The following is a 21,955-nucleotide window of genomic DNA, read 5'->3' as shown; positions in this document are numbered from 1 at the left end:
ACGCAGGGCAGCTGTCTGGCTCTGGTCCTGAGGGCTCCCACGCAGACTCTGCCCGGAGGCGTGGTGTCAGCCCGGGGCCAAGTCGCGCTTCGTCAGGTTGAGGACCGTATCGTCGTGCAAAGGCTCGCTTAGCAACGGATGTTCGATTTGGTCAAATGCAAACCGTTTTCTGTGTCTGGAGTGAATTTTCTTCTGTTGGTTTACTCTGGCGAATGGCGCTGAGCAGCTTTTGAACCGACTCCGCGTCCCCAAGACCCTCCGCCTGATCACCAGGAAGGATCGTCTTTGTTGGTACCTTCGGTTTGGCAAAATGTTACTGAACACACTTTTCTATGTTGCTGAAAGACACTGGTCTGTAGTTCCGTTTTCTTGTAATACTGCCTAGTTTTGGTATTGGGGTGACGCCGACCCCACAGAACAGCCCGAGGACCGTGAGCTATGCGGGCAGGTGTGGCCAGGTGCCGAGGGAAGGGGCTGGGCGCTCCCATGACAAACACCATCTTGTCCCTCACCCCCCCACCCCAGCGTGGGAAGTGGGTGCTCTCTGGGCACCACGGCACACTGGACCCCAGGGGCATCGAACAGACTTAACACACAATGAAGACACAGGGAACACCCGCAGGTCTGGTGGTGCATAAGGAGCCACATTTATTTATTTATTGGACAGATTGTGAAGTGCACACACAGTACAGGAGCCTAGAGCCTAACACTCGGGTTTAGGACGTCAGGGAGCTAGAGTCGTTACGTCAGAATGGCGGTTACAGCGAGGGGCCAGGGTGTGCCACGTGACCACATATGTACAAGCTACGGGGGGAGGCAGGGGACGGCCAGCTGCGGAGGCACCGCCCTGGAAGAAGCCACGGCCTCTGCTGATCCCGGGGGGCGCGTCCTTCGTCCCAGGGGTAAAAGGAGGGAGCCTTCCGGGGTCCCGCACTGGGGGGGCTGACGGAGGACCAGCACTGCAGCCTGCTCACGCCTGAAACACCAGCGACGTTCCGGAACTCTCCCCGAGCGCTTCGCCACACCCGCCACACAGGTGCAGAGGGGGTACCAGGGTGGATGGGGAGGCGGCCTCACTGCAGCCACTGGGGGTGTGTGTGAGCGTGCGTGCGTGCGTGTGTGTGTGTGTGTGAGCGTGTGTGATCAGTGACTGGAACGTTGGCATCTTAGGACTGCTTACTCAGAACACGGAGGCCTTGGAACTTGGGAACATCTCGATACCCTGGGCACCCACCAGGTCACACTGGAGCCTGGAGCCCAGCACCCCCGCCCTGGGGCCACAGCGGATCAGCAGGGGCTCCCTGCTCCCTGGAGGAGACAGACCCCTCCCCTGGGAGAGGATGGCTGTCCCTCAAGGCACAATGAGTGCCATCAAGTGTTAAAGAAACAAACTCCCAGAGGGATGGCTTTCTGGATCTTTCTTCCCTCCCCACCTAGTGGGAAACAGCCACCGGCAGGCCTGGCCTCCCCGCCACACCCCACAACGGGGACACCCTCGGGCGCTCCGGAGCAGCCGCTCTGTCACAGATGCGAAGACGGCAGCCCAGTGTGCTAAGTGCCAGCCCCCTGGTGTGAGGTGGGGCGGCGTCTGCAGGGCCAAGGGACCAGGTGCCCCCGCGTTTCTCTCCCCACCAGCCCCGGGGCTCCGGCAGTGACGATGGGGACAGTGGTCCAGGCAACTGCCAAGGGCACCGGGGCCAAAGTGAAACAGTCCTGGGGGCACCTCCATGGCCGTGGAGGCTCCTGAATTTAGGGCGCGGCCCCTCCTCTCACCCCACGGAGCGGGTGCTCTGCAGGCTGGCTGGCCTCAGACCCCCGCGCCCGGGCTCGAGCCGCGGCTCCAGGCTGGCTGACCTGAGCGGCTGCGCCCGGGCCCCGCGCCCCCAGTCTCCCCGCGGGAAGGCGGGGCTGCCGAGAACCAAGCATCTGGGAAGAGCGTCCTCCCTCCCTGGTCCCCTCCCCGCCCTCGAGGCCACCACAACAGCCACAATAGGGGCTCCCTCTGGACTGTGCCACACCCCTGCCCTCTGCGTCTTGGCCCGGGAACGTCTGCTTTCTGGACCTTTGGTTTCAGCCCGGCCACGAGCTCTCTTCCGGGGGTCTCCACACACGGGTTTCCTAGGGCCTGTTTCCTGCTGATGGAGCGATGCCCCCAGGATGCCTTCCAAGCACCGGGGACGAGGGGCGCAGCAGGGGCAGTGGCCGCTGACTCGCTGCCCGGACCAGCGACGGGGACTGTGCACTCACAGCCTCCAGGCGCCGGCGTGGGCGGAACCGGACCCGGCTGCCGGACGTTGCTCAGGTGGGGAGCCCATCGCCTGGTCCCACGTCCGAGGCGAAGAACTTTCCCAAAGGAAAGCCTCACCCTGGACCCTTGTCACCTGGTGTGGGAGCCGAGCCCACGCATCCCCAGAGGAAAGAGGCTGCACTCATTTCCGGCCTCGGCACACAGGACCCGCACTGTGGCCACACGCCACGGCAGTGCGACGGGGACCACTGGGCTGATGGGGCTTCAGACCACTGACTGGGGCTCGACAAGGTAATCCGAACCAAACGGAAAGGTGGGGTGTCGCTGGGGGTGCCCTGCAGGGTGTGGCAAAGGCAGTGGAAGGCGCCAGTGAGCGGCGTGGCCCAGTGGGCCACAGACCTGGGCCTGGATGCCCAGATTCTGAGCGGGACCTGATCCTGGTGGGACACGGGCTTGTGGGTCGGTTGCTGTTTTCACTTGAGTTAGAAAGAGGCCACATGTGCCGGGGGCAAGGGGACAGGTCACTGGAGACCCCCAGGCCCCGGGGCTTCTGGGTGCGCTGCCGGACCTGACCCCGAGCCTGGGGCGCTGAGCCTGGGGCGGGCTCTGGCCACGGCCGGGCCTCAGGTGCGCAGTCCGTGGGGAGTATGGAGTGGACGCTGCAGCGAAATGAGGGCCGGGACCTCAGAGGACAGCCTCCTCGATGGCGGGGACCCCATCGCTGCTGCCCCCACCCGGCCCCACGGAATCTTCTCGCTGGCACTCACACACACCCTTGTCTCAGGGCAAAGAGGGGGGCGCAGACCTGCGTCCCAGGAACGACCTGGAGCTGGAGACCCCGCACCCCAAGCCCCTCGCGGCCCAGACCGGGTCCCCTGACGCTCTTACACACACACACACACACACACACACACACACACACACGCACATGCACGCGTGCGCGCCCCGGGTGGCAGGCGTGTCCCACAAGCCTGAGCTCAGGCCCGGGCGGCAGGTGTGCCCTGGCCTTTGCACACACCCCTTCACCGTGGTCGTCCCTATGAGGCTTGGGGCTGGGAGAGGGCCAGGCGTGGGGCGGGGTCCATCCGCACCTACGGGTCTATGTGAGGGTATTAGGAATAAATACTTATAAATAGAACACAGTCTTATAGTTACTTTCTGAGTGGGCTGTTCCGGTATCACTAGCTAATGTATATTAATTATAAGCCTGTCTATGCTTAAAAAAATATCAGAATGGCAGCGATGCCCCGAGACTCGTGCCCCCCGGCCTCTCTGGCACCTGCCGGCCCCTCCCACCTGGGGCCCGCTCCGAAAGAAGACAGAACGCGGCCTGCTGGGGGAAGGATAGGTCTTGTGGCCCAGGTGCCTGGGCCGGAGGTGGCGCTCCGGGGGCCCCACGCAGCGTCCCTGGCAGGGGACGGGCTGGCTGGCGGGCTGGTGGGGGCAGGCTGGGCGCATGTGACATGACGGATGGTGACGGGGACTGGGGGTGGGGCTGGCCTGCTGGCTGTCTCGGGGGGCGAGGGAGTTTCGGCTCAGACCCTCATCTGGGCGGACCGCCGTCTGGACAGCTTGGACCTGCAGGAGGTGGAGACAAGCGGGGGTCGGGGCGCTGGCCTCTCAGCGGCGGACGCCCCTCCCCTCCCTGCTCGCTGGGAGACGCGGTGCCTATCCGTGGGCCTTGGGCGCGCCTGCCCACCCTCCCCAGTCGCCGGGGCAGGAGGGCAGGGCTCCCATCCCCGGGGCCCCGCTGCGCCCAGGCCTGACCTCGAGCTGTGTCTGCAGCCGCGAGAGGGCCTGCGCCCGGCGGCGCGTACCCTTTGAACATTTCAGGGGCTCACACGCTTTACCAGCAGTAAACACCGACGTCCTCGTGGACGTCCCCAGGGCGGCGCCCTCGCGCGTACCGTATGGTCCCGGCCAGGAGGGGGTTGAAGGCGTACAGCCAGTCGTGCATGTCCTTGTCGCTGTTGGCCTGCAGCAGGATGCCGCGGTGCTCGGTGCACACGGCGAACGTGTTGGGCGTCTGCAAAGGCAGAGGGGCGTGAGACGGCCGGTCGGCAGGCGGTGGTCACGCCTGTGGCCCGGGGTGGGGGGGGCCGGGGAGGGGCGCCTCCGACACCTCCCAGGGGTGAGGGAGCGGAGAGAAGACCCGCACGAGCGCAAACGCCCGGTCTGGCCCGCCCGGGGGGGCTCCCTGCGGAAGGCTCTGCAGTAGGGACGTCTCCTCCCTGCCCCGGGCTCCCTGGCGGCTGCTCTGCGTGGCCCCTGGGATGCGTCTACCCCTCACGGGCCGAGGTCCCTTCCCCTGCGGCCCTGGCTCAGCCACTGCGCTGGCCTCTCCTACTAAGCCTGAGCCCTTGGTGGGGCAGGTGTGGGCGGCACGCTGAGTTCGTGCCCAACCCCTGCCACGGGGCACGGGGAATTGGCCAGCGGGCAATGTAGCCTCCGGCGGAAGGAGTCTGGGTTCCTGGCACACACGGCCAGGGCCGCTGCTTGCTTGGAGCGGGGCGGGGCAAAGCTGGGGGCAGGAAGGCTGTGCTCCTGGCCCCCCCCCACCTCCGGCCGGCCCTGTGGGGCTCCGCGCCCCGGACTGAGGGCGTCCCTGGGGAAGGGGTCAGGGCCTGCCCCACCCACGGACCACAGCCCTCGGCCGGCCGTCACTAGGACTAGGTGCCCCGTGGGTGGGCAGAGGGGGGTTCCCGGGGCCCCGCCCGCCCCGCCTCCCGGGCTGACCTTGAGCATGGCCTGCTGGTCCTCGCTGTACTCCACCTGGGCGGTGGACAGGTTGAGCACGAACCGCTCCACGGAGTCCTTGTCACTGTTGTACATGTAGGCGTACGGCCGCCGCACCACCACGAAGCGCTTGGCCCAGCCGGCCGTGTGCGGCTCCAGGAAGTTCAGGTAGCCCTTCTTAGAGACGATGGGGCTGCAGAGGGGCAACTGCTGGCTCGCGCGCTCTGGGCGACCGGGGGGGTCCCCACAGCGGGGCCCACCACCCTCCTCCAGGCCCCTGGCGGTGCCGGCAGGCGCTCAGAGACCAGAACCACCCGCCTGTCTCTGGGGCTCAGTTTCCCTGGCTGTGGGAAGGAGAAACTTCTAAAGCTGCCCGCACTGTCACACTGGGTCCTGTGACAACACCCGTGGACGGCGGCGTTCTTGGGCCACAAGGCAGGCATTTCGCACAGCGGCCAAACTACCAACTTGCAGATGCATTAAACCGTCTTTCCGCAGAGGCGCCCGCTGGGTCCCTGGCCCCAGGCCCTGGCTCTGGCCCACCCTCCTGCCCTCGGCTTCTGCTCACCCTCTGCGCCTGCCCCAGGTCAGGGGTGGCCTGCGTGTCTCCCTGGTACGGGGCTGTCCCCGGGCCTGGCTCAGGGACAGGGCTGGCTGGGGGCAGGGCCCCCCACACACCTGACCCGGATCTCCTGGATGTCAGGAACCAGCAGGCGTGGGGACTCCTTGTCGGCCTCAGCCGCCCGAGCCGGGGACGGAAGCTTCTTGCAATCTACCTCGGGCGCGGGCTCGGGCTCGGGGCTGGCCGGACGGGAGCAGGGCTGCGGCGTCCTGGGAAGCAAAGGAGGCCTCTGCATCCCTGCCGCGCAGGGGCTCCCCCACACCCAGCCCCCACAGGGGCGCCTCTGTGCGAGCCCGCCGCACCCACGGCGGAGCTCGGGAGGGTCCCTCACCGGCCGCCTCTGGCACTTCCCACTCCCGCCCCCTGTGAAAGCGCCGCCTCTTCAGCTCCCCAGCTGAGCTGAGGTTGACACAGGCCCGCAGGGCCCAGAGGGGACTGGAAGCCTTTATATTTTGAGAAGAAAACGTGGATGCCTTGAGGGGTTTAACGCCTACGGCCGGCTGTAAGGGGTGCTGGTGACACCGAGCAGACACCCATCCACACAGCAGCAGGCCCATGGGGCTCGAGGCTACTTTGCTGCCTTTCTCCTACTGACCTTTGTGAGAGCACTTGCCCCCAGAAAGGGTTTTGTGACTTGTGCTGGTTTGACCCATTCCTGGGTTCAGTCCCAAATGCAGCTTAAATTTACACTTCAGCAGAAAGTGGCCTCGGAAAAGTCACACCACCAGGGGGTTGGGGGCCGCGCCCGCCAGGGCAGACCCTGCCGCCTGGCCCTGCCCTGGCTGCCTGTGGCCGTCCCTCGTGCTCCGCCACACGCGCCCCGCGGTAACTGCACCAGGCGCCCGAGTCACGGCCGCGGTTATCAGTCGGTTCTTGACACTAGAAGCTTCTCCCGGAGCCCGGAGCTCACTCACCTCAGATCAGCCGCTCCGTACCGCCCTTCCACCAGAGAGGGGCAGGTGGAGGAGGGGGTGAGCGTGGCCGCCCCCAGAGGGGACATGGATGGGTCCCGAAGCAGGGTGACAGACATCTCGGAGAGCTGTGGAGGACAGTGACCCTTTGGCGGGGGGGCGTGCGGGGCGGGGACACCCCTACAGTGGCCAGTTCCTGTACTGCTGCTCACCTTTTACCTCCACTGGGGGCACCCCCATTCCAGCTGCAGGCCAGACCCTTCCCAACCCCCCTTGACCTGCCCCTACCCCTGACCTGCCCTTCCCCGGGCTCCGTCCTGCTTCAGGAGGGATTCATGACCGGTGGGCTCCAAACAGTGAGCCAGGACCACAGGGGGTCGGGGGGGTAGCCTCTGAGCCCCAACTTGAGGGTGTGCAGCCCATGAGATACGGACAGAGGCCCTTCCAGGCAGAGGGGAGGCTCGTGCAAAGGAGGAAGGCCAGACACGGCAGGCCACAGGTCAAAGGTGAAGACCAGCAATGGGCCGGAGGCCGTGAGGCACACAGCGCATGGCAGGCCCGAAGCAGGGTGAGTGGGGGCAGCACAGGGACCACACTCGCTCTGGGGTCAAGGATCCGTCCCCTGGCAGAGGAAGGGTGAGCACAGGGACAGGGCCTGCCCTGCCCAGGACAGAGGCGGGTGGGTGAGGGCCAGCCAGGAGGCCCCTGCGCTCCACGGACCCCAGGCCCTTGAGTATGACAGTACGGTTCTAAGAAAACCCTTATTTCCATCTCTGGATACAAGTGTGAGTTCTTCTCGGGGACGACAGCCCCGTGGGGGGTCTGGGGGTGGCCCCTCTCTGCCCACCTTGCTCTCACTGGCGCTGATGCACACGTGGCTGTGGGTGTACTCTCGGTTGAACGTGTGTGTGAGGAGGCGTAAACACTGCAACAAGAACAGATGGCGGGTCAGGAGGCCCCCAGCCGCCACCCTGCCTCAGGCACGGCCCCCTGCGGGCCCCCTGACATGGATGGATGACTGGCCGGGGGCCCAGGCACAGAGGGTCAAGGCACCTCCCCTCCATGGTGACAGGTGAGCCAGGGAAAGCTCTTGGCGCAGGCTGGGGACCTAGGGCAGAGATGGGGGGCAGCGTGGCCCACAGTCTCAGAGGCCTTCCCACCAGCCCGTCAAGCAACAGAAAGAGCCAGCTCTGGACAGCGGTGGTAAGCTCCCTGTCAGCATAGGTATTCAAGAAAGCAGGTTACTGCTTGGGGGAGGAAGCTGCAAACGGCTGACAAATTCCAGTGTGGGTAAGGTGAGGGGCAGGCCCGGGGACTCTCGGGACCCCTCGTCCTCCCAGCTCCTGCTCTGATGGGACAGGGCTGAGTCACCCCTGGAGGGGCCGGGGGTCACGGCAGGGCTGGCTGGGCTACCTTGACGGCCAGCTCCCGCTGTCTCTCGTTGGGGGCCTCCAGGGGAGATGGCCGGCCCTCGGCCGAGAGCGGGGAGGAGGGGCTGGACGACCCGTGGGAGCCGGAGTCCTCGCTGGAGGCGGGGGACGGCGCCTCGGGGCCGGGCCGCTGCGTGGTCTCCAGCTTCTCCCGCAGCAGGAGGTAGTGCCTGGTCTTCTCGACCTGCAGGAGAGCCAGGCACGGCTCAGGCCCGGGGTGGGGGGGGGAGCTGAGGGACACTGGAGCCTCCCCTCTGCGTCCCGGGGTGGGGGGGAGCTGAGGGACACTGGAGCCTCCCCCCTGCATCCCGGGGTGGGGGGGAGCTGAGGGACACTGGAGCCGCCCCCCTGCGTCCCGGGGTGGGGGGGAGCTGAGGGACACTGGAGCCGCCCCCCTGCGTCCCGGGGTGGGGGGGAGCTGAGGGACACTGGAGCCGCCCCCCTGCGTCCCGGGGTGGGGGGGAGCTGAGGGACACTGGAGCCGCCCCCCTGCGTCCCGGGGTGGGGGGGAGCTGAGGGACACTGGAGCCGCCCCCCTGCGTCCCGGGGTGGGGGGGAGCTGAGGGACACTGGAGCCGCCCCCCTGCGTCCCGGGGTGGGGGGGAGCTGAGGGACACTGGAGCCGCCCCCCTGCGTCCCGGGGTGGGGGGGAGCTGAGGGACACTGGAGCCGCCCCCCTGCGTCCCGGGGTGGGGGGGAGCTGAGGGACACTGGAGCCGCCCCCCTGCGTCCCGGGGTGGGGGGGAGCTGAGGGACACTGGAGCCGCCCCCCTGCGTCCCGGGGTGGGGGGGAGCTGAGGGACACTGGAGCCGCCCCCCTGCGTCCCGGGGTGGGGGGGAGCTGAGGGACACTGGAGCCGCCCCCCTGCGTCCCGGGGTGGGGGGGAGCTGAGGGACACTGGAGCCGCCCCCCTGCGTCCCAGGGTGGGGGGGAGCTGAGGGACACTGGAGCCTCCCCCTGCACCCTAGGGTGGGGGGGAGCTGAGGGACACTGGAGCCGCCCCCCTGCGCCCCAGGGTGGGGGGGAGCTGAAGGACACTGGAGCCTCCCCCTGCCCACCTCCTGCAGCAGACTCAGCTTCTCCAGCTCCCACTGATGGTCCAGGATGAGGCTGTCGCTCCGCGGTCTCCAGCCCGCCAGGTTCTCCTCGCCACGCACGTAGGCCACAGACGTATCCAGCACGCGCCGCCGCCGCCGCTGCATCCCTGGAGGGGGGTGCCGGGCAGGCCACATCGGTGCCCTGGACCAGGTCTAGGGCCCCCCGGGGATGGGGGGGGACTCATTCACAGAGGGAGGCTGGTCCCCTCCGGGGAGAGCCTCAGCCACAGGAGGTAACCCAGCACAGCAGCGGCTACCGCTCCCCCCTTCTCCCCCCCGACTCCCCCACCCCCCACCCCCATCCTCTGGCCTCTCAGAGCCCCTCCCCAAGGGCAAAGGTGAGCACTTGACTCTCGAAAGTGAGCCCCCACCCACTGCAATTGGCTGAGGTGACCCGAGCGACCCCGGGCTCCCTGGCTCCTAACAAAGTACCATCCCCAGGCGCCTACCTGGGCTGCCGGCGTCGGCCACGTGGCACAGGCTGAGCTCGTACACGCCTGTCACGCGGTTGCTGCGGGGGGCAGAGGAGAGGCGGGTGGGCACCGGGCACGGCACGGGTCTGTCCCGCCGTGAGCCCATGCTGGGGGCCCTGTGCGGGGCTGCGGGGCTGCTGGGGGCCCCAAGCTGCAGCTGCTCGTGGGCCATCCGCGGCCCAGACCCTGCCGGGCCCCCTCTTGCCAGGGACCGATGATTTTGGCGAGTGCAGGCCACCAAGCTTTGCACGGGGGCGGGCCCAGCTCACAGACAGTGCCCGTGCTCGCTAGGTGACCCCGCATGACCAGGCTACAGCTGAAGGCCACTGAGTCCTAAGCCCCAGACTCGGCTTCCCGGCTGTGTCTGAGCGTCCTGCACACTGGGGTCCACGGGACCGTGTGGGGAGCGTCACTAAAGGTGAGCACAGGCGGCCTGCTGGCCTCTGCTACTGGAGCAAAGCCCCCTCCTCACTGCTATGACATTCCTGTTCACCGACCCCAACCCCCCAAGAATGCAGGGACAGGTCAAAGGGCAAGAAGGGACCGCTGGGCCTGACATTCTCCTCCCTCGGGCCTGCTGGCCTCCAGGAGGCAGGAGACCCTCTCTGTCCAGAGCGCCCTGGGGGCACTGCCCTGAGGGCCTGGGGGGAAGTGGGGCCCGAGGACCCCCCATGGAACCCACAGGGCAACCCCCCCAGGCCTTCTCCAGCACTCCCGTGGGCAGGCACGGGCTCTCTCACGCCCCTTAATGTGCCATCTGTGTCCCATGGCCTCCACGGGCCCCCCTCAGGGGCAGGTGGGAGACTCTGCATGCACGGGACCGGTTGGGAGGGGGGCCGGTCTGCCTTCTGGTCCGGGCCCGCCTGCAGCTGGCATGTCACTCGAGCCTCTGCTGGACCCGGCAGCCGCCCCTCCCCCGGGCAGAGTCTGGTCTGTCCTCACTGGGACCAGAGTGCGGGACGGCAGGCCGCCGGGTCACCTCGCGCGGGCAGGCCCACCTCTCCGAGGCCCGCAGGCTCCCGCTGCCAAACAGGTTGCGGATGGATCGCGAAGCGGGCAGCTTGGCGTCCCGAGAGTGGAAGACCATGCAGAAGTCCTTGGTGATGACGGCGGGCTGGGTGCAGTTCTCCATCTGCAGGGGTCGAGGCTGGGGGTTGGGGCTCAGGCGCCAGAGCACCCCATGGCTCCCCGGCCCCAGATCCCCTTCTAACCCTCTCCCAGGGCACACAGGCCACTGACCTTCCGGGGCCTCTGCCAGGCCTCCGACCCAGGTGGGAGGTCCCTGCCTGCCCAGGAGACGGCTGGGGCAGAGCCAGGGTCCCGCCTCCCCGGGCCGCAGAGGGCTGGCATCGGTGCCGGGGACCCTGAGGGTTGCAGGCACAGGCCTTGCCCTGTCAGGCCCCCACCACCTCACCATGGGATGGGGCAACATGCTCCCAGAAATATCTGTGAGGATCAAACCGGATCCTGGCTTCCCACCCACGTTTCGGTCCAGAGGACGTCCCGGGGCCCCGACGCACCGTGTCTCGCACGCCTGCTCACCACAGGCGCCGGCGGCCCTCTGTGTGCCGGGACTCAGGGCGGCAGGGCCCAGCCAGCGGCCCCCCAGCAAACCGCCATCCCGAGAGGCCGTCAGGGGCCTCCTTCCCACGGCCGGAGAGATGGGGCTGGGAGGGGACGTCGAGGCCTTTCTCTCCGCTGCGCCGCTGGCTGCCACCCCGGGGCCCCGAGTCATTGCTGCTGCACCCGGCTGGCAAGGCCCGCGCTCCTGCCCCCCCGCTGTACTTTTAAGGGGAGGCACAGCCCAAGAGCCTGGGGCTGGGGCTGGGTAGGCTTCTGGCTCAGGCTGCCTGGAGCATAGACGCAGCGATCCGGCGACCCCAGGGCAAAGCCATACACTGAACATGGTGGGGGCGGAGGTCGCTGCGAACAGCGCCGTTAGCAGTACGTGGATTGAACAAGGACTCGACAAGGCCTCTGTTCTAAGCTGCTGAGCGCCCCCACGGCCCCTTGGCAAGCAGCTCAGGCTTGGGGGGCAGTGGCGTGGGGGTGCGCTCCAGGCGCAGGCCTCTCACCTCGATGTAAGCGGAGAGAGTCATGTAGATTTTCTCTCGGTACGGGGTGACCCGGTTCAGCAGCAGAGAGTTATGCATGGAGCTGTCCCACGCGGCCTCAAACTGGTAAAAGGTCCTGAAAGGAAGCAGAGACAAGGTCAAATGTGGCAGCAAACAGGCTGGTCTTGTGGGCTGGGGACATGCAGACGGACAGACACAGAGAGATGTGTGGGCCACTGGTCAGGAAGCCTGGGCGGCGGGTCGAGGAGAACAGTAGGCTCCTCCGTACTCGGGGCCGGGCCGGGTCGGGGGGGGGGAGGGCTCCTGTGGACGGATGGACGGGGCAGCCACAGCGCGGACGCTGAGGTGGGGGCGGAGGGGCCGGGGAAGGGAGGGCAGGAGGCAAGCGACAACAAAGGGGAAGAGGGAGGGAGAGGAGGGGAGACTGGGGCGGGCAGAGGGGGGGAGACGGGGAGAGGGCAGAAGGGAGGCCGCCCCCTCCCGCCCCGTCTGAGTAAGGAGGTCCCAACCTGCCCAGGTTTGCCAAAGCCCTGTGTGGCCCACCTCCTCCCTTTGGGGGAGGACGCTTGGAGTGGAAGCGGGGTGGCCTGGGGCAGACGGCCTCTCCTCGCCCCCCGTGGCCGGGCTCCTCTCCGTCTAGCACAGAGCAGGCTCCCTGTCCCCATCTCAGAGCAGGCGGTGGGCCCTGCCCCCGGTCCCCATCTCCAACCCAGAAAGACCGTGAGCAGAGCAGAAGCCCATGGCCCGGAAACCCCCCGAGGGCAGCTGGAGCGCCCCTGGGAGGCAGGACCTTAGCTTCTTCAGTGGCCCCTGCTTCCAGCAGGGTTTTGGATTAAGGAAAGTTCCTGCTTTCAACCACCCGACGGCAGAGCTCCTGAACTCTTGCCTGAGGCTGGGTGAGCGTCTGAGGGTCCTATCTGAGGTGGGGGATTCGCCTCAGTCCCCGTGTGGCCTCTCGGCCCCCAGCCTTGCCCCGTTTCCATCCAAGCGTCCTCAAAGACATGGCCGAGAAACACGTCGACACAGACCGCGGGCAGCGGCTCACGCCCCGGCCCCGCCCAGGCCTCTCCCGAGGAGCGGGCCCGGCCCGGGAGCGTGGAGGGCAGCCCGGAGGAGCGAGGCCACGCCGGGGGCACAGACGGGCTCTCCACGACACGCTCCGGGGGCGCGGGGTGAAGCGGTGGGACGGGGCAGGGCCGCTGTCACACACACGTCACCAAGGACAAAGATCCAGGGGAAGGGCCATGAGGACAGCGGGGTTCCCGGAGAACTGGCAGAGAGCACGGGGGGACACGTCGCAGGAGAAAGGGGGTTGAAAAGCGGAAGAGGGACAGACCAAGCGAGCGCGGAAGAGAAAAGTGAGCTGTACCTAGTGTCATTTCCGAACGAAACGCTAAAGGTGGAAGCAGCCAGGACACACACGTACACACAGAAGAGATGGACAAGTCAGAGCGAGCACTGTCACACGGCTGGGTACAAGCTAACTGACAGTGAGCGGGTGTGTGTGGGCCCAACGGCCACCGTGGAGGCTCGTGGGGCGGCGGGCGGGGCCCTCTCTGACCCCCGTCCCCCGCGCCTGCACTGAGAGCTTTGGGTCCATCTCCAGCAGGACCCGGCGGGTACCCATGGACCTGTGACAAAGACCTAAAGGGACCCCCTCTGTACCAGGGGCCCCCAGATACCCAGGCCCTATGGGCTGAGCCAGCGGTCCACGCAGCCTGGCCCAAAATGCCCTCCGGACTGCTCCGTTCCCAATACTGCCATATGGCCACGTGACCTCGGGCCGTCACCAGACCTCTCTATTTCCTGCTTCCCGGACGGACGCTGGCAGGCACTAGGACAGCCTCACAGAGATGCTGCAGGTGAGGGAGCCAGCTCAGGGTGCTGAGGGCAGTGCCCAGGGGCACCGTTGCTATTTCCAGTCCTCCCCTCCTACACGGCCTGATGACACACGGGGGAAGGCCAGCCGGCCCCAAACCCTCCAGCTCGGCCCACAGCCTCGGCTCAGTGCTGCCCCCTCTGCCCGCCTGCCTCAAAGGTCACTACAGAGTGTAGCTGGCACCCCCCACGGCAGGTGCTCTGGGCGCGTGGCCCCAGCCTGCCCCATCGTTGGCCCCAAGATCCAGCATCAGCAGAGTTCTCCTACATCAACGTGCCCTTCTGGGCGCCCCTCCCGGCGCGGGCTCCGACTCAGGCATCAAGAGCTCGGCCCCCACCTCATCTGCAGCCCCTCAACCCTTGGGTGGGACCCGCCAAAGGAGCCAGGGCCAGCTCGGTCAGGCCAGCTGGGGGCCCCGGCCCAGGACCGCGTGGACGGTGCCAGGACTGGCCAGGCTGCACCGAGAGGTGAGACCACCTCTGCACAGGGCTTACCGAGGCCCCTGGACGGCGCTTGTGGCTGGGAGCCCCTCGGTCAAGTTAGGAGGTGGCTTTTGCCCTGCTGAGACTCCAGCGACCGAGAATCTCTCTGAAAACCCGAACCTGTGGGTCTCATGTAGGCAGTGAGGGGGTGGGGGTCCTCTTGGGCCCAGGTCCTCAGCCTAGGACGGCGCCTTTCACTGTGCCATTCTCCAGGGCTCAACACGGCCGGGGTCAGCCCCCAGCCCGCTGTGGGTGCCAGGCCCCGGAGCCCCCACAACACTCCCGAGCCCCCGAGGCCTGTGCAGAGGGAGGTCCCACCCAGAGGACAGCAGGTGTGCGTGGGGTGGGGAAGGTGGCACCCCCCGCCCCCCATGCGGGACCCAGACAGCCATGTAGGACACCAGGCCTGCTGGACACAACACGGGAACGGGTTGGTACCCCCTTCATCACGAGGCAGAGACTGGGATGCAGAGAGCTAGAGAGGGAGCCATAGGGAGCCTGGAGGCCCTGGGCACCGGACCGGACCCCCACTCATGAGCAGGCTCAGGACTCTTGGGATTGCTCAGGTCACCCCAGGCAAAGAGCCCCATTCCCCACAGCACCTCTCACTCTGCCCCCCTTGACACCCAGCCAGTCCCTCAGATGCGACTTCTGGGGGAACGATGCAGCTCGGACGCGGGGTCCCTGGACCCTAAGCGGCAGCACCAGTGTCTCTGGTGGTGCAGGTTCTCAGGCTGCACTTCAACCCACTGACCCACCGAGGCAGAAGTGCCAGGATGCGGCCACCTCGTGAGCCGAGCACCGGAACTCACTCCAGCACCTCCCTGGGGTCTTGGCCCATCCCACCGTCCCGCGGGCCCTCCAGGTCTGGCCCGTTTTGGGAAATAGGCCAGACCCTGCGTCCCTCCTCCAATGAGGTCTCACCCACGGCTCCAGTCCCTCACCCTTCTCAGGGACGCCCTTGTGAAGAGAGAGCAGCGGGCAGGGCTTCACCCACGGCAGAGCCCTAGGGCTTCCCACAGCGCCCTCCCTCTGGAAGGACCTGGAAGGCTGACTGCGGGGCTCAGAATTGTGGCGCCGCCTCCTGACACATCCCTGGTCCGTGTCCAGGAGCCTCCAGCCTTGTCCCCGCTCAGAGTAGCTTGAGACAGGTGGGGAGGGGTCCCAGGCCAGGAGGTCGCTGAGGCTCTCCGCTAACCACCAGAGTCGGGCAGCAGGGGCCCAGAAGTGGGACCACCCCAATTCAGTGCCGGGACACAGAACTTGACGCCCAAACAAGTGAGGACCCACGTGGGGAAAACCAGAAACTCACTTACAAGTTCTGTTGACAGAGAAAATGTCATATGCTCTAAAATGTTGTCTCCGTGTCGACTCTTGCTCAGAAAGCCTTGGAGGCTGCACCGGCCAGGACAGTGGTGGTGGCTCACTTCCCCTCGGGCTGTGACACGGGGGCCCCGTGTCCGCCCTGCCTAAGCTCACGGGCTCAGGGGGGGGCCGGACGGCCAGGGTGGGGTGATCAGAAGCCGGGGCTCCCGGCACACAGCGCCTGAGTACTCCCGACGTGCCTCTCGTGTGCCGCCTGCACGGGGGCCATTTACGCGTGTAGACAACTGTGTTGTGACTTGTACCCGGCGCTTGTGACGAGTGTCACAGCCATGGTAGGTTAATGTGCAGGCAGGGTGGGCATCCTGATGCAAATGTGGAGAATCTGAAAATTAACCCCCATGCTCAAGGTTTCACCAAGAAACTCATAACGCTCTGGGAAGTACGTTTCTAGAAGAGGTACTACTCTCAAGAGTGGCCCCGGGGAAGACTTCCAGGACGGAGCCCCGTGGACGGCAGCCGGGACCGCCCTCAGGTCCAGTGAGAAGCGGGACCCCAGCAAGACCGCACAGCTAAGAGCAGGGGAGCGGGCTTGAACCCCGGCCGTGGGGATTCTGCTGTGCCCGATTCGACACACGCAAGGCTCAGCGGCCTCACGCGCCGTGCAGTGCGAGAGTCCTTGGACCAGAAGGAAATGGAGAAACCAGAGGATTAAGGGACTGAGGGGACGAGGAAGTGAGGAGGTGAGGGGGTGAGGGGGTGAGGGATGATGAGCTGAAGGGATGAGTGGTAGGGACTATGGGGTAAAGGAGTGAGAGAGTGAAAAGGTTAGGGGTGAGGGGGTGAGGGGGTGAAGGGATAAAAGGATAAGATAGGGGGTGAGGAGATGAGCAAGGAGGGGGTGATGGGGTGACGAGATGAGGGGCTAAGAGGGTGAGGGGTGAGGAAGTGAGGGGATGAGGGCTGAAGAGGTGAGGGGATGAGGGGTGAGGGGTGAGGAGGTGAGGGGACGAGGGGTGAGGGGATGAAGAGGTGAGTGGATGAGATGAGGGGTGAGGAAGTGAGGGGACAAGGACATGAGGGGTGAGGAGGTGAGGGGACGAGGGCTGAGGGGATGAGGGGTGAGGGGGTGGGAGGTGAGGGGACGAGGGGTGAGGGGTGAGGTGAGGGGGTGGGAGGTGAGGGGATGAGGGATGAGGGGTGAGGAGGTGAGGGGGTGGGAGGTGAGGGGACGAGGGATGAGGGGTGAGGAGGTGAGGGGGTGGGAGGTGAGGGGACGAGGGCCGAGGGGACGAGAGGTGGCAGGTGAGGGACACAAGCAGGGGACACACTACAAAGCCGTGTGCAAAGCTGACAGCTTCCTGTCTCAGCGCGTGTGTGCATCACAGCAACTTCAGGCAGGGGCTGAATTACCCCCTTTCTAAGGGGGAAGGAGAACAAGGTTCCGGAAGGCTCTGCCACCTGTCCACACTCCCGTGGCCAGCCGAGGGCACCGCCAGGCCGCCCCGGGCCCTGCCCTACGCCTCCATCTGGGACAAGCCCCTCCCTCCGCCACCTCCCCCCGTCCGCCAGTCCCCAGTCCCGCCATCACGGTGGCTCCCTGCCCCGCGGAGCTGGGCGCTGCCCGAGTCTTGGGGCTCTGACCCCTACTTCCCTCCCAGGGCCCCGAGCCTCCTCTCACAGGCCAAGCCCACAGGCCCTATGAGCTCTCATCTGGAACTGGGGGGGTGGGCCTGACCCCTGCTCAGGTGCAGGGGTGAGGGCCTCATGAAGTGGGGGGCTAGCGAAGAAAGCCCTGCTGGAAAGGAAAACTGGGTCCTGTTCTTTCCTGGTGCCACGCCTCCCCCTGGCCACCGGGTATTGTCTGCTTTACCCAGAACCTTCCAGGAGGCCTGCGTTTGGGGCGGTGGGCTGAGGACCAGCAAGCATCCCTCTATCCTGCTGAGCTGGCTGTGGAAATGCAAACGTGAAGACACAGCCACACCCCCTCGAGCCCTGACGCCACCTGGAGGTCTCCACTCAAGGAAACAGCCCGTCACTCGGGGCCCGCCCGGGGCACGCAGCCGAGCCAGGCGCTCCCAGCCCAGAGCCTTCCGAGAGCAGGGACACGGCGCCAGCCAGCCCAGCTCCCCGCGCGGCCTCCCCCGGCACACGGCACACGGCCCGGGGACACGGGTCCCTGCTCCGGGGCAGCCACCCCACCCTAGCTTCCCCCGGCAGGGTCCCCCGAGGGCCCGCAGCAGCCTTTGGGAGAGACGCACTCATCAAACATATGTATTGCGCCTGAGGGTCACACCAGCAGGACCACGGCCTGCCACCCTCCGGGGGGCCTAGGCTACAAGTGACCGTCACAGCCATGACTCAGACAGTCCTGCCGTGCCCCCCGCGCTACCCTGGGGCTCCTTCCAGAAAAGGAGCCGGCACCAGCCCTACCCCGCTCCAAGCAGCTTAAAGGCTCAGACACTTGCTGGAAGCCTTCCAACCGCTCACATCATCTTCCACAAGAGCTGTCCTGCAGGACCGCCGCCACGGAGCCACAGTCCACGGGACCCAGAAGGACGCGACCTTGACCCTCTGCTCAGAACAGACTTGAGTCTCACGACAGACGGTCCTGATTACGGACTCTGACGCTGTCCGTGCCCAGGGCCTCAGTGACCCTTGCACCCAGTGGGCGCTCAAGTCGGAGAGGGCGTCCCCTGCCCAGGAACACCTGGCTCCTGGGGGTTTGGGTCCCGGGCCGCCCGAGTGAGTCCAGAGACCTCCTGGGCCCTTCACGACTTCCCCGCCCACCTCCTTGCAAACAGGGTGTGGGGTGGCCAGCCTGGCCGGGCAAGGGGCTTCCGCCCCCGGGAGGGGGGTGCCGTGCGGAGGTCCTGTCCGCCCGCACGTCCCAGGCCCAGCGCCGCCCCCCTCCCTCTTTTCTCTTTCACCTTGCAGGGAGTGGGGCTGGTGCGGCCAGCCTGCATGCGGGGGCGGGGGGGGGGCACCTGCTCCTGCTCCGGCAGGGGTGGGTAGCACGGGGCGGGCAAGGCTCAGGGGCGGGGGGGGGGGCAGGAGGCCAGCCAGTGTCTACGGAGGGGCAGGAAACTACCAAAGCAGCCAAAATCAAGAGGGTGGGGAGAAGGGGCTCAGCCAAGAGGGAGGGTGGGGGTGGGGAGAGGAAGCAACAAAGAAAATCAAAAAAGTGTTCCGAGGAAATAAAACGAAAGAAAATGGAGAAACAGGAGGGAAAGCAGAGCGAGTGTAGAAGGAATCCAAAAAGCTGAAATTAAAAGTCGGGGCCGTGGGTCTGGGGAAGGAGAGAGGCTGAAATAAAACCAAGGGGCACAAATGATACCTAGGCATGTCCGAATCAAGAAACTGCCTGCAAAACACAAACAATCACAGGTTAGTGAGGGTGGCGGGGCAGCGAGGGCAAGGGCAGCGGGGCAGCGGCAGCGAGGGCAAGGGCAGCGGGGGAGCAGCTGTCCGCGGCAGCAGGCCCGCTCTGAGCAAAGCGGGAGGAGGCCGAGGTCGTGGCAAAGCGCGTGGACGGCCGGAGCCCCTGGGCCCAAGCCAGGCTCGGGGCCTCTGAGCCTCAGCGTCTCCCGGGGAAGCAGGGCGCGCCCAGGCGGCCCCTCCCAGGCTCCGAGGACATCAGCCAGGGCCGGGGAAGAGGAAGATCCTCGAGGAGGGGCCTGCTGGCTTGGCCAGCCAGGCCTCAGGATGGCACCTGCCTGGGGCCACCAGGGGAAGAGGGTCCCCCAGACTTTGCTGGGGGCAAGGCCGGGGGTCGGAGAGGTCCCGGGGCTGCACCAGCGTGGGCAGGAGCCAAGGCTGAGGCCAGAGCAGCTCTGGGCAAGGTCTACGGTCCCACACTGTGGACGGGCCTTCCTCTACCCTGGACACGGGCCGTGGACGCAGAGCTGCCCTCAGGCCGGCCTCACTGCCACAGCCCCCAGGAAGCAGAACCAAAGCCCCCGTCAGTGATGGGTCCTTGGGCCTCTAGGAGCGGGCGTGGACCTGTGTAGCCACAGCCCTGCTGACCCCAGGTCCTGCCGGGGGCCACAGCCTCCTAAGCTGCCTCGGGACGTAGCCCAGAGCCAGGGGCCCCGCAGCCAGGCTGGCGGGACAACGGGAGGAGCCGGAAACACGATCCTCAGTGCAGGGAGACCGCACTTTGGGGGGGGGGATACCCACCTCACCCACTTGTTTTTGCCCCCCACTCCCTTTCTGCTCCCAAAATCTAGAAGTTGCCTGGACAAAGGAAGGGTCAGAGGCCCGGGGGATGCTGAGGTCACTCGGCATGGCAGACAGACTCCTCCCCAGTGGAGGGTCAATGGCACAGGCCCTCCAGGCCCAACCTCCCCTCTGGGGACCCGGTCTCCACATCCCTGGAGGCAGCCCCCATGGGGCTGGGGGCCAGGCCTCCTCTGATGCATTCTCATGGCATCAGAGGGGCCCCTGAGCCGGCCCACCCCACGGGGCCCCAGCCTGCACATCGTGAGAACCCCCTCGGCACTCTCCACCCCAGCTCCATCCCCCTGGACATGGGTGTAGGGAGTTTCTTGTGGGAGGTTCCTGGGCTGGGCTAGAATGAGTCACAGGTGCCCCTGGGGGTCTCAGGCTCCAGGCCCCCCAACTGTCCGCATTGAGTGGTGCTTCCCTTACAGCCCACTCCCCAGGGTGTTTGTGACGAACCCAGGCTCCGTCTGGACCCAGGAGTCAGGACAGGATGTGACTCCCCCGGGTCCCTTTACCCCTATGGATCCCAAGCTTTCCTTGCAAGTGTGGGGTCCCCTGGCCCCCCCGAGCACACCCAGCCCTCCAAGAAGTCTTTTCCTGCAAACGCTGCCACGGGAACCCAGAAAGACCCCCGGAGCATGAACTCCGAGGGTCAGTTCTCAGCTTCTGCCTCTGGGCCGGGCCTAGCCCCCGAAGCTGCTGGCCGGCACTCTGAACACCCACACCCCTCCCCCAAGCCCCTAGAGAGCAGCATCTCAGACACAGCCAAGCCCCCATCCCGCCCGCAGGGCGGCTCTCGGCAGTTAGAGCTGTCCCCCCACACCCCCATCAGTCCCCCCGCCCGCTCGCCCCACAAGGCCGATTTGTCAGGGGCTGCTGAGGGGCCCTGGGGGCTTGCCCACCCCGTCCGCTGTCCCAGGTGCGGTGGAGCTGCGACTGCCCCGGCTGCTGAGTCTCGGCCACTAACCACAAGCTTGGAAAGGAACAGCCCAGCGACAGGGAGCACGTGCCAGACGGGGCCTGGTGGACGCACCTCCACCCTGGAGGCTGGCCTGCTGACCCAGTGCGCCCCGGAACCGCCTCCAGGACCCCCAGCCTGCGGGACCCCTGCCGGAGGCCCAGGCCCACCCACAGCAGTGTGGTTGGGGAGATTCGGGCCTGCCTGTCTGAGCACCTGTGTTGCACCCCCAAAACTCCTGAGGACAGAAGCCAGCTCACCCACCCTCGACTCCCGCTGCCCCTCCGCCAGGTGACCGAATGGACAGGCTGGACGAATGCGAGAGCAGTGACGGGACAACGTGTAGACAAACACAACGGGGGACGTGGAGGCCATGAGCCTGCCTGTCCTGCACCCGCTCTTGAGGGCTCAGAAAGGGCTGGCACGTCCCGGACCCTACAAAGCCAGGTCGGCTGAGGGCACACCCTGGGTCTTGATCTGGACCCTGTCTCCAGGTTGCTGGGAACAGAACCCCGCCCCGAGGGGACTCACCGGTCATCCTGGGCCGGGTGGATGTAGCCAGAGGAGAGGATGTTGAGAGACAAGATGTTGGGGTCAATCAGGGACTCATCAGTTTCTGGTGTGTTTCGGATCCGACCTATGGGAAAGGCCATGGGCACAGTCACCTCCCAGCACGACGGGAGCGGGTTCCCCCGGGCCCACAAGAGCGCCGGACGGGCAGGCCATGGCGGGGTCTGCTACCGGCCCGGGCGTGGGCGTCCTGCGGACCCTCCACCGCCGTTCCTTCCGCAATCAGAGTTTCTCAGCTGAGATACTCCCAACGTGTGTCTCTTTTGCACCCAACTGATAGGTTCCAGCAGCCGGCCTAGGGTGCACAGGCCCCCGCTGGAAGGGAGACCTTACCAAGATAAGGAGAATTTCCCCTTTAAGAAAAAAAAGAGGGGGAGTGGGAAAGGGAGGAGAAGGGAGGGAGGGAGGGAGGACGGACCCTGTCGTGCCCCTAGTCTCCCCCTGCGGGGCACATCTCCAGCAGGAGCCTCTCAGGTGCCCACGCTGGGTGGGGGTCCTGTCTGCGCCGAGACAGGAATCCGGCTCGCGGCCCGTTAGTAATTTCCCGGCCTGGTGGCGTTAGGTTGAACATTCCACTTCTTGAGGGGACAGAGTCGCACTACGTTCTCTCCGTCAGCCCTCAAGGAAGCACTGGCCTCCCCGCCTCCCCACACAGAGGTGAGGCAGAGCCCGGGACGCGGCCAGGCCCCGCTTCCTGTGTCTGTACACACCGCGGCGGCCTGCCCCGCTTCCTGGAACCTTCCTGTGACTTTTGGGTTCTGGGAGAAGGCAGGCGTGTGCTCCCCGAGAAGTGCTCTCCGGGGGGCGTCCCCGTGGCTGGAGGTGGAGCGCCCCACGGCTCGGCTGCCGGAAGAAAGCGTGCCACAATGCCAGCCTCACCCCTGCTCGGCCCCTGTAGTGTGTGCTTCCACAGAAGGTCTCTGCCC

At 66.5% G+C, this 21,955-nt stretch overlaps 1 protein-coding gene across 16 annotated transcripts in view; it reads right to left on the bottom strand.

Annotated features, from left to right (window-relative positions):
• Nucleotides 1–623: 623 nt before the first annotated feature.
• The window catches only part of KIF1A (kinesin family member 1A), a 69,471-nt gene continuing 48,139 nt past the window's right edge, over nt 624–21,955 (bottom strand). For 6 of the 16 annotated variants that reach the window (XM_039228554.1, XM_039228561.1, XM_039228556.1 and 3 more), the window contains 12 exons: nt 20,991–21,096; nt 11,594–11,708; nt 10,517–10,650; nt 9,495–9,556; nt 9,007–9,152; nt 7,931–8,131; nt 7,365–7,442; nt 6,521–6,645; nt 5,663–5,815; nt 4,985–5,177; nt 4,156–4,274; nt 624–3,826 (listed from right to left, as the gene is read on the bottom strand). In XM_039228554.1, coding sequence (XP_039084485.1) covers nt 3,784–3,826; nt 4,156–4,274; nt 4,985–5,177; nt 5,663–5,815; nt 6,521–6,645; nt 7,365–7,442; nt 7,931–8,131; nt 9,007–9,152; nt 9,495–9,556; nt 10,517–10,650; nt 11,594–11,708; nt 20,991–21,096 — 1,475 coding nt within the window. In that variant the 3' untranslated portion in view covers nt 624–3,783. Of the gene's footprint in view, nt 3,827–4,155; nt 4,275–4,984; nt 5,178–5,662; nt 5,816–6,520; nt 6,646–7,364; nt 7,443–7,930; nt 8,132–9,006; nt 9,153–9,494; nt 9,557–10,516; nt 10,651–11,593; nt 11,709–12,962; nt 12,987–18,614; nt 18,642–20,990; nt 21,097–21,955 lie in introns of all 16 variants that reach the window. The other 10 variants (XM_039228559.1, XM_039228562.1, XM_039228557.1 and 7 more) reach the window with 3 other exon arrangements.

This window comes from Hyaena hyaena, unplaced genomic scaffold (genome assembly GCF_003009895.1).
Source record: "Hyaena hyaena isolate Hyena2069 unplaced genomic scaffold, ASM300989v1 scaffold_31, whole genome shotgun sequence".
In the NCBI taxonomy this organism is placed as follows: Eukaryota; Metazoa; Chordata; class Mammalia; order Carnivora; family Hyaenidae; genus Hyaena; species Hyaena hyaena.
This window is presented reverse-complemented; position numbering and strand designations above follow the sequence as displayed.